The sequence below is a fragment of the Glycine soja genome, chromosome 18 (assembly GCF_004193775.1).
Source record: "Glycine soja cultivar W05 chromosome 18, ASM419377v2, whole genome shotgun sequence".
NCBI classification, from domain to species: Eukaryota; Viridiplantae; Streptophyta; class Magnoliopsida; order Fabales; family Fabaceae; genus Glycine; species Glycine soja.
In genome coordinates, this window is record NC_041019.1 from 3,833,379 (window position 1) to 3,844,977 (window position 11,599).

General features: G+C 32.9%; 2 protein-coding genes across 3 annotated transcripts; one reads left to right on the plus strand and one right to left on the minus strand.

Annotated features, from left to right (window-relative positions):
• The first annotated feature begins 2,741 nt into the window (after positions 1–2,741).
• On the plus strand, positions 2,742–4,019 carry LOC114396232 (uncharacterized mitochondrial protein AtMg00810-like). The gene has a single exon (XM_028358135.1). The coding sequence runs from the start codon at positions 2,742–2,744 to the stop codon at positions 4,017–4,019; it is 1,278 nt and encodes a 425-aa protein (XP_028213936.1).
• A 2,507-nt stretch (positions 4,020–6,526) lies between these two features.
• Positions 6,527–11,356, minus strand: LOC114395992 (NAC domain-containing protein 86-like). 2 transcript variants are annotated; one of them, XM_028357872.1, is made up of 7 exons: positions 11,270–11,356; positions 10,845–11,138; positions 9,833–10,110; positions 9,042–9,413; positions 8,004–8,474; positions 7,477–7,558; positions 6,527–7,370 (listed from the first exon to the last, which is right to left on the minus strand). In XM_028357872.1, exons 2-7 carry the CDS (start codon positions 11,005–11,007, stop codon positions 6,700–6,702), a joined length of 2,037 nt encoding a protein of 678 aa, XP_028213673.1. In that variant the 5' UTR covers positions 11,008–11,138; positions 11,270–11,356; the 3' UTR covers positions 6,527–6,699. The 2 variants fall into 2 exon arrangements, with proteins under 2 accessions (XP_028213673.1, XP_028213674.1); XM_028357873.1 differs by lacking the exon at positions 11,270–11,356 and having other exon boundaries at positions 10,845–11,178.
• Between the last annotated feature and the right edge of the window lie 243 nt (positions 11,357–11,599).

Genomic DNA, 11,599 nt, shown 5'->3' on the forward strand with positions numbered 1-11,599 from the left:
GATAATTATCGTCCTTTTGTTACCTGTTCTTGTGAGGCCAAGAAATGCCATCAGCAGGATTTTGTCATTAGATTCTTGAAAGGATTGGATGAATGTTTTTTTGTTGTACGTTCCCAAATCTTGTTTATGGATCCCCTTCCGACGGTCAATCGAGTTTTCTCCATGGTGGTTCAACATGAATGTCAGCTTAGTGTCGTTCCTCCTTCCTCTGTTGAACCCAATAGCTTTGTCAATGCTTCCAATGGTTTTGGTAAAGGTCGCAGTGTGTCTAGTTCGTTGTCCACCAACAAAAATGCTTCCAATAAAAAGTGTTCTTACTGCCACCGCACCGGACACACTATTAACGTCTGTTGGGGGAAGCACGACTATCCATCGGGTCATCCTCACTACCTTGGCCGCCCACGGTTCAACAACCGTGACTCCTCTTCTTCTGCCAATAGCACTGCTTCAGTCGACCCAGTGGAGAGACCGACTGCCTCTTCATGCCCTATTACTTTGACCCAAGCCCAATATCAATCTCTAATGGCCTTGATTCAACAACCCAACTCTGCTTCTAATGCTACAGGGAACAACCTTGTCCAGCCTAATAGCGCCAATCTCATTCAAGTTCCTTTTAATAAAAAAAATGGTTCTGACTTTAGTGGTATATCATTTATTTTTTGCAACAATACACACTTCACACACAATACTTCTTCCACCACCCGTAAACATAGTGTGCCCTGGATCATAGATTCAGGAGCCACAGATCACATTGCATCTTCTTTAAAGTGTTTTTCAAGTTATTCTAAAATAAATCCTATTCAAATTAATTTTCCAAATAAATCCATTGTCACTGCTTATATTTCTAGAACAATTATATTTTCTCCAAATTTCATTCTTCACGATGTCCTCTTTGTTCTTGAATTTCATTTCAATCTCTTGTCTACATCTAAGTTGCTTAAGACTCGTAAATTTACTCTTATCTTTGATGATTTCTTTTGCACTATACAGGACAAGCATTCGCTGCAGATGATTGGTTTGGCTAATCTAGAGCAAGGTCTTTACCAATTAAATATCAACAAAGAAGCCAAGATCTCCCAACCAAAAAAATCTCCATCAACAATAATATTGTCCACACCATCTCCTATTCTAACCTATGACATTTTAGACTAGGGCACCTTTCGGGAAATCGTTTAAATATGTTACATGAACAACTTCCTTTTATTCCAAGTCATGTTAATGAGAATTGTGACATTTGTCATTTTGCTAAACAAAGATAATTGTCTTACAATCTTAGTACTAGTAGAGCTTTAAAGATTTTTTATTTAGTCCATATGGACATTTGGGGTCCTTTTTCCAAAGCTTCAATTCATGGAGAAAAATATTTTTTGACCATTTTAGATGATTTTAGTATATATACTTGGGTAGTGTTATTAAAGTCAAAATCTGAAGTTAAAATGCATGTCCAAAATTTTATTGCTTTAATAGAAAATCAATTTGATTCCAAAATAAAGTGCATTCGTTCAGATAATGGACCTGGATTTTTTCTTAAAGATTTGTTTGCCACCAAGGGTATCATTCATCACACTAGTTGTGTTTGCACCCCTCAACAAAATGGGTGTGTAGAAAGAAAACATCAACACATTCTTAACATTGCACATGCCCTTATGTTTCAATCTCAATTACCTAAATATTTGTGGTCTTATGCCATAAAACATTCAGTCTTCCTTATCAACAGAATACCTTCTCCAGTCACTAATAAACAAACACCTTATGAGCTTTTGCATAATCGTAAACCAGATTTTTCAATGCTTAAAGTTTTTGGGTCTTTATGTTATTCTTCAACCAACGAACCACATAAAAAATTTGATCCTAGATCTGGACATGGTGTTTTTCTTGGATTTCAAACTAGAACAAAAGGGCACGTCATTTTAGATTTCCAATCAAGAGAAATTTTTGTCTCGAGAAATGTTATATTTTATGAAACAATATTTCCTTTTGTTCAAAATAATCAGGTTCCCAAGGAGGCCCAACGTGATCCTCTACCTATGCCAACTAATGCCCAAAACCTTCATGAAGAAAACCCAATACAAATGCCCAATCTGGATTTAACTCCTACTTACACCACCCAACAACCCAACTTTATCCCATCTCCAAACCGACATTTACCATCATTTTTTTCACCTTCGCTGCAATCACAACTTCCTTCAACATCTCCACAATTAAGTTCTCATCAATTTAGGACACCTGGTTCCCCTTCTTTCACCATTGACACTCATTTGCACCATAGCCCCACTCCTACATCTACTCCCTTTGTCCCAAGACGCTCTTCTCGACCTATCAAACCCAATGTTTGCCTTGCAGACTATATCTGTAGCATCGAGACGCAACCAAATCAATCATCATCAACATGCTTGTATCCCCTCCAATCTGTTTTGTCTTATTCCAACATCTCTGAGTCTGAGCGTCACTATATAATGAATCTATCTTCTGGGATTGAACCTCAAAGTTATCAGGAAGCAATTTTGAGTCCCTATTGGGTTGAAGCCATGAAAGATGAAATTGAGGCTTTAAAACTCAACAACACCTGGGAAATTTTTGATACTCTAGCTGGTGTTAAACCCATAGGATGAAAATGGGTCTACAAAATTAAGAGAAAATTAGATGGAAGCGTGGAACGGTACAAAGCACGATTGGTTGCAAAGGGTTTCTCTCAAGTGGAAGGAATTGATTTCTTTGAAACATTCTCTCCCGTGGTAAAAATGACCACTATTCGTGTCATCCTCACTCTTGCTTCTGCAAATAAATGGCAGCTTCAACAACTCGATGTGAGTAATGCTTTACTCCACGGTGACTTGTCTGAAGAGGTTTATATGACAATTCCTCAAGGATTGCAAGGACATGGCTCTTCTCAATGTTGTAAACTCAAAAAATCTCTATATGGTCTCAAGCAAGCTAGCCGCAAATGGTATGAAAAGCTTTCTGATCTTCTTATTTCATCCGGTTACCAACAATCACATGCAGATCATAGTTTATTTATCAAACACAATGGATATAAATTTACAACTTTGTTGATCTATGTGGATGACATTGTTTTAAGTGGGAATTTTGCTGCTGAAATGGCCCAAATCAAAAATATTCTTCATTCAAATTTTCGAGTTAAGGATTTAGGAGCATTGAAATACTTTATGGGTTTAGAAATAAATCACTCTGCTGATGGCATATATGTATCACAATGTAAATACTATCTTGAGTTGCTTGTTGATTTTGGAATGATGGGTTGCAAACCTTGTTCAACACCTATGGACAGTTCATTGCGGCTGCATCAAGATGATTCTAGTGATCTTCTTGATGATCCTTTATCCTATAGGCATCTTGTTGGTCATCTAATTTATCTCTCCACAACCCGTCCTGACATTGTTTTTGCAACCCAACAACTCAGCCAATTCATGGCTCATCCCACAAAGTCTCATCTTGGTGCTGCAAGGAGAGTCTTGAGATACCTGAAGGGTTCTCCAAGCAAAGGTCTTCAATTCAAGAGGGACATTCTTATACATTTAATTGGCTTTAGCGATTCAGATTGGGCGACTTGTGTTGACACCCGCAAATCAATCACAGGTTATTGTTTCTTCGTTGGGAACTCTCTAGTGTCATGGAAAACAAAAAAGCAAAATACAGCGTCTTGTTCGTCTTCGGAAGCGAAGTATCATGCTCTTTCTACAAGTACATGTGAACTACAGTGGCTCACATATCTTCTCAATGATTTTAGAATATGTTGTTCCAAACCTACAACATTATATTGCGACGACCAAAGTGCACTTTACATTGCATCAAGTCCAGTGTTTCATGAGAGAACAAAACACTTGGAAATTGACTGCCATCTTATTCGAGAAAAGGCTCAAGCAGGTCTAATGCGGTTGCTGCCAGTTCCATCCTCTCATCAGCTTGCTGACATGTTCACTAAGGCATTACCACCTCATCTCTTCAAGTCAAATGTATCCAAGCTGGAGTTAATTGATCTTTATACACCTCCAGCTTGAGGGAGGCTAACAGAACAATGGCCCAAAACCCGTATAGTCCAATAGCTCTCATTCTTGTAAATATCTCTTTATGTACACATTTTTCTATTATGATCCTAGAGTAGATTCTAGAATAGTATGAGCTGTAATTTGTTAGGCAAAAATGATATTTTTTGGCCTTATTCCTTTAGGATAATATGTGTATATAAAATTGTATCTTTTTGTTGAAATCAATATACATAATTCATTACCTCAGTCCCCTGAATATCTTCTCTCTTGTCCTTATTTGTTTTAATTATAAAAGTAAACAATGCGTTTGCAATGATAATAATATAAAGAATTTTTGTACGGTTAACTAATCAGAAATGAAATGTATAATAAGTTTATTTATTTATAGTTAAACTTTTTTATAATATAAATAAACTTTTTGTACTTTTGATGCATACGTTTTATTAGTTTGATGTTCTCGAATAATTGTAGCTTATTATTTTTTCTTTTCAAAAATTATTATCATTGTTTTGAAAATCGGTCATCACCCGATTCGACTAGAAATCAATCATGTGTCTAATATAATCTAATATTTCTTGAAAATTGATGTATCATAAAAATTAGTTAAAGAACTGGTTAGAAACTAATAAATTTGGTGGTTAACCTATTTTAATTTAAAACTATTTTTAAGAAAAAACTTTCAAAACAACTTAGTTTTGATTTTTAAAAAAAGAAAAAAATATTATAACTTATAATACTTTTGAATGAAATTTTTTATTATTATTATGAATATATGTATTTTTTTTGTTTAATATTATTAAAATATCAAAAAAATATTTTATTAAAATCAATTTCATCCCGTTAAATTATTGATTCTTGAATAAGTATTTTTTATCGGTTGATGACTAGACCGATGCTATGAACATTGATTGTAATAGACAGAATCAAGTGATAGAAGGGACGAGACCATGCTTATGTAATATTTTTGGAGTTTTCTTTTTGGTCTACTATTTATTATAATAGGAAAAAATCAATAATAATTAAAATGATTATTATACACCTAATAAAAATTTATTCACACCTAATTAAAAAGAGAAAAAAATATAAATATACAATGAGAGCTAGTTTGATGCGATAAAAGAAAAGAGAAATAATAATGAGTGATAATAAGGTATTTGGAAAAGTAGTTTTTAAAAATTGCCGTTCTTTCAAATAATACTGCAACTCACTAGGGTCAGTTTTTTTTTTGTGAAAAACTAGGGTTAGTTTAGTGATGAAGAGATTAATTAATTTTTATGAGATTTTGGATTAAAACTTTATTGTTTTTATATGCTAGCAATGTTTTTTATTTTGTACCATCTTGTCTTGATGCTCTTATTTGGAACAAAATGAAATAAGCAAGTTTTTGTCAAGAAAAAATTAAACTTTATTGTTGTTAATGTAAAAAAAATATCAATAATACTATTGTTGGTAGATTATATTCATCATAATAATACTAATAAGTAATTTAGTCTTTATATTATATAAAACAAATGTTTCTTTTATATAATTAAAATTTATAATAAATAAATATATTTGTTCTAATATTTTAGTTTATGAGATACACATGTTAAAATGTTTATTTTATATAACCAAAATTTATAATAAATAAATATTTTGAATACATAAATTATATTACAATTAAAATTTGTAACAAATAAATATTATAAAATATAGATTATATTTAGATTTATGATAAACAATTTATATTATGATATTTGTCTGTCTAGAGAAATTTTTATATCTTTCGCTCTCAAGTGAATTTTTTTCTATTCTTTGTATATGAGATTTGTTCTTGAGAAGGTTTCTCAAGATTTGTGTTATGTTGTAGGTTTCTACATTGTATAAGGATATTGTTGTAGGTTTTAAGAATTAATAGTGACATATATGGTCTCCATATTGCTTGTGAGTTTGTTTGTAATATTGTGTTGATTAATGTAAATCCAAACTTAGGTTGTTTGGATAAATTGGATGTAGATCAAAAGTTATAATTAAATAAATATAAAAATTATTGTACAATTTTTTTTTCTCCTTCATCTTTTTACTTTCTTGTATTGGTTCTTTATATTTTTTAGTTCATTTGATTTCATACTTCAATTTATCTTGAGTAAAATTGAACCTAGGAATTAAGTATATAGCTAGGTAAATCATAGAGCATCACATACCAACCAAATCAATTCAAGTGATATTCTGATTTTGGATATATCAAAGAAGTTTTCTGAAAATAGTTTTTCGATTAAAGAGTTATTCAGAAGAAAAAATAGTCTCCAATTCACTCCCCCTCACCCCCCATCATTATATTAAACTTTGAAAAGAATAAATAAGGGAGGTGAGTGTTTACCTTTTTTTAAAAAAAAATAGGCGAGTGTTTACTTAAAAACTAGGGGACGTGTATGTGACATTGAATGAAACTTCAAGGAATTAGGTAAGTATCATTTCTCCTTGATTCCTTTTAATATTTGATTGATAATTCATGGATTAAATAAAAAATGAAAGTGAACAATTCTATTAATCCCAATTGAATACAATTAATTCTTAATCAAGTAACATGTGTAACCAAGTAAAATACAAGTATGTGGATACATCAATCCCCTGGGAGAAGCATGAGAATTTAATGTGATCCTTCTAATTAAGTTAGAAACTAAAAACAAAATAAAATTAGGGTATATGATGTCTAAGAGTCAACTATAACATGGTTAGCCCACATGGTACAAAGAGCCAATGATATGGTGAGGAAAATGCCTATCTTCTTCAAGACCACACTAAATCCTTTCCCGCATTTAATACCAACAGACCAAAAATTTTCTTGTTCATTCCATATGATGTTCTCAGCTGGTTGTCTCATAATTTTCTTCATGGAGTTAGCACCATCAAAGCATTTGGGGTCCGATTTCAAATCTTCCACTTGTTCCTTCAAAAACACACAATGCATCAACAAAAGTGCAAAGAGGAACACAAGGGCACTTGCTATTGTGTTTGATGACTTTGTCAGCTTCCCCATCACATAGGCCTTGAACTTTCTAAAGAAAGGGGGCCCTTGGTTAACCATTACTGCATTCTCTATAGATTGATCTTCAGCCATTAATGGATTGAGTTGAACTTTGACGGTTTGTGAAGGAGCTATTTGATGAAAGAATGTGTCAGCTACTTGGCGAGTGGAGACAAACATTCCATGACTGACTTTTGTTTCCTCAACAACCTCAAAGTTTGTAGAATTTGAATAATTAATGTTACCCTCATCTATGAAGTTCTCATTGTGGTCGTCACCATTGATGAACCCCATTGAGAAATCGTCAATGTCAGTGTCATTGAGTTCTTTGTTGTTATTGTGTTGCTCAGATCCTACTGCAAATAAAGGACGATAATGTTAATTTTGTTACTCAATACTATATATTGATAATTTTGTTCATGACCAATGTCATTAGAGAAAGCAATTATGTATAGTAAATACCTTGCACCTCGTTTTCTTCCCTGTTAGTTTGGAAGTTTGAGATATGCTCAATCGGCACAATCTTTTGCTCCTCCATAAAGCCCTGTGTCAAATAAGGCAAAGAGAAATTGATGTACAGCAAACATTCTTTTATACAAACATATGTAGAATGAAGAGATAAAAAGAGAATTGAAAAATAAATGATAATATATTATTGATATTATGGAGAAAGATATTATTATAAGAAGTATAATTCTTATGCAAATAATCATATAAACTCCAGCATTTAATTTAAATATTAGCAACTAGTCAACTATTGTATCTTTTGGGGTCTAGTCCATGCCAGCAACATCAGTGTTCCAAATTTAAATGATATTTATATGCAATTTTGTCTAATAGTATATTAATTTAAAACCCATTTTTAATTTGTGTGCATACCTTAAGCCAATAATGAATTAATGTCTAAGATTGATATATACGATCATAAATATGCCAGAATTATGCATGCTTCTAACTAACTAAAAATTAACATTAATTACACAACATACCTTTTCCATATTTTTGCTGGACATTCCAACCCATCTTAAGTTCTCCACCATCCTCTCTGTCTTGAATCCATCATCAAGATCCCCGATCTCTATTGATCTTGCGTTAGGGTCTTCCCATGCTTTGTCAACAAATCCCATGGTGTTCATATCATTCACACGATTGTAATTGTTGCCAACCATAAAAGTAAAATCACTTTCATGAGGTGCAGCATAGTTATTTTCATTGGCACCCAATGCCTGTGAATGTGATGAGTAGTTGGACTGATTTATTAACTCATGGGAAGCATGAGCAACTGAAAGAATTTCCTGCAAGATATCTGTTTCATTATTTCTGCTTCCTCCACACATATTGGAACCCGAGGCTTGTGCCATCTTCAGCTCGGAAATGCCAACTTGAGGGAAGTCCTGCACCTCCAAAGGAGGCATGGTAAACCTATGTTGCATCCTTGCACACTCTAGTGCTATATCCACCTGCAAATCAAACCATGTGCACACAAGGCCGCATAATTAACGAATTTAATAGACATGCATTCTCAATGTAAAACACCATCAATTGAATTAGAAAATATTCTTAATATGACTTTTATGTTACTGTAATTTATGATTTGATAACAAGGTATAAATTTTTTTTACAATGTCGGTACATATATTATTTATGCATAATTAAAGGGAAAATATAATTTTTTATTCATAAGGTTGTGCTTGTAAATGGACAAGGTAAATTAAGTTTAATGATCCTCTTGTAACTTATCCAACTGCTTTCAATTTTGAATTAAAGTAAAAAATATATTAAATTTTTTTTTCTTAATTTAATTATGATTTTTTTTAACTTATTAACCATAATTTTGACTGTGGTTATAGTATTTTTCATTTTTTAATCCAAATTGTAGGGGAGCTTAGTGATACAAACGAAAATAAATTATAATGGAATATAATTAGTTGGAAAAGAGTGAAACAATAAGGGAACGATATATAAAGTGTAATATGCCCTAAGATTTTATTTAATTATGTCTACAATTATAGGTATGTAGTAGGTACCTTTGATGGAGGGTAACTCATAGATCCATAATTGGGAAATGAAGAAGCAGATGTTGGAAGATTGGGTAAGTCTTCTGCTAAGAAGTGTGACCATGTCCCAATGTTATTATCCCTTGTCCCACCATTGATATTGATATTGAGAGCAGACCCAATATTTATGTTTGGGGATGGGCATGTATCCCACGGCATCAAATAATTTGAGCTCTCTAAAACTTCACCTCTTCCTTCTGAGTATAGCTCAATGTCAATGCTTGATGATTGATCACTTGTAATCTGATTTACATGGCTAGGAACATTAACATAGTGCTGATCTCCAACCTTTGGGGGAATCACTGCAGTCTTCTTGCACACACGGCAAAGAGCATATGCATCCTGAAATCACACATGTCAAAATAAAAACAATTAAAACTTAACCTCTAGAATTTAAAAATTAAATAATTAATCTCGACTTCTGAAATGACAATTTGTGTAGAATTATTTCGTAAAAATTAGTGTTTATACAATTCAGTTTCAAAATCTATCAACTTCGTGACAATAATTGTCTCTCAAATCTGGTTAACTTCAGTTTAAAAGAACTAATTTACCATAAAGTTGACAAATCGGAAGATAATTGTATATATAGACAAATTTACAAAAGAAAAAAAAAATAAATCCAAGCTATTACTTTTGATAAAATTGTACTATTTAGTCATATGTTCTGTAATTAAAGAAATATACATGCATGTAATATATCCGAGTGTAAGAAAAGGAATAATGGAAGAGAAAGGAAACGAGAAAGAAGATGAACCTACCTGCAAGCCTGAATTAGTTTCGCACTGAGTCTCATCAAGACGATACTCATGCATAACCCAACCTGTGCGACATCCATGTGGTGCCCTACCTCTATAGTAAACTAGGGTTTTCTTCATCCCTATTGCACGGCTCTCAGAGTTCACCTTACGGTCCTTCCCTGTGGCCTTCCAATACCCAGATTTGGTTGCACGATTGGTCCTTGATCCATTTGGGTACTTCCTATCTCTAGGGCTGAAGAAATACCACTCCAAATCTTTACCCGGTAACAATGACTTCCCTATATATATATAATATATGTAATGTAAGTAACAATAACATTAACATTAACATTAATACATGTTCATTAATTTCAAACTTGCATTGGTTACCATGAAAAAAAGTACTAAATGAGTTTATAAAAAGTAATGAAAATTAGCAACTCTAGATATATATACATTGTAATTCTCTTTTTTCTTTTGTTGACTGTTTTTGGCTTGGGAATCCCACTATTCCCTCATTACTATGTCTTGACGTTCACAACAGTATAGGATTATAGGAAGTAGTACCAACCCTATATTTGAAGGGTCTATATCCCCGTACAACGTACGTAAACATCATATCCCTAGATATTTTATGCGGAAGCAGAAAAATATACTTGACCAATAAAGCACGTATGTGTTTCGAATTCATGCATGATTGGGTGAAGACCGCAACCAAATAGTACTAGTATACTGTCTAAAGAAGCGTGCCCCCCACTTTTTTAAGATTCTTTTGCATAGCCATTAACCAATAATGATTCGTCAATAAAAAACAAATTATAGGTGTTTTAAACATGGGTATGCTAAAGTTAATTAGTATATTCAAAAATTCAATTCAACAAACTAATCTTAAAATTTCTATACATCTTTTTTGTTCGATTGAAGAATGAGCAATCAATCCAATTAGATATGTAATTAATATCCATGCATGACATGATGAAAAATTATTGTGTCATGTGTGTGTGGAAGTGTTAAGTGTTGATTAATTAATTACCTGGCAAGTCCCATGGTTCACACTTATAAAGATCAACTTCATGGATGATCTCTAACTCAATCTTACGACCATTTATCTTTCTTTTGAGGTAATAAGAAACGAGTTCCTCGTCGGTGGGGTGGAACCTAAACCCAGGAGGCAATGAAACAGGAGCCATATTCATATATATAAATCTTAATCAAGCTGAAATAAACTATGGAGCTATATATATATAGTTGCCTCGTGACCGTAATAAAAACTGGGGCACAAGGCCTCAATTTCAAGCCCAGATCACCAATTCTACAAATCAAAACCCTGCCATATAAAACAAAAACAAAAACAAAAAACCTTATTAGCTAGCAAACCCAAACAAACATAAATTTCTTTATTTAGTGCATGTATATAGAAAAACATATATAGTTATAAGGAAGATGGATATATGAGACCTTAATTGGGGAGGAAGAAGATCCAAAGAGAGAGGAAGAAGATGAGAGAAAGTTTTGGGAGGGAGAGAGAGTGGAATGTTGGGGTTGCTTGGGGTTTTGATAAAGGGGACAAAAAGAGAAGGAGAGAGAAGATTGGAAAAACGAAAAAGCAAAATTCGGAGCTGTCTCTCTCTTTCTTTTTTCTCTTTGAAGTACTTTTCGTTTGTTTTTTGATCAAATGGATGATTCCTCTTATCTTTGGCTTGAAGCTTGAATTAAGGATTATTACATTTCTCTTAACATTATTATAAACGTCCCTTGTGTTCTCCAATGATCCTATGCTTCCTGCTT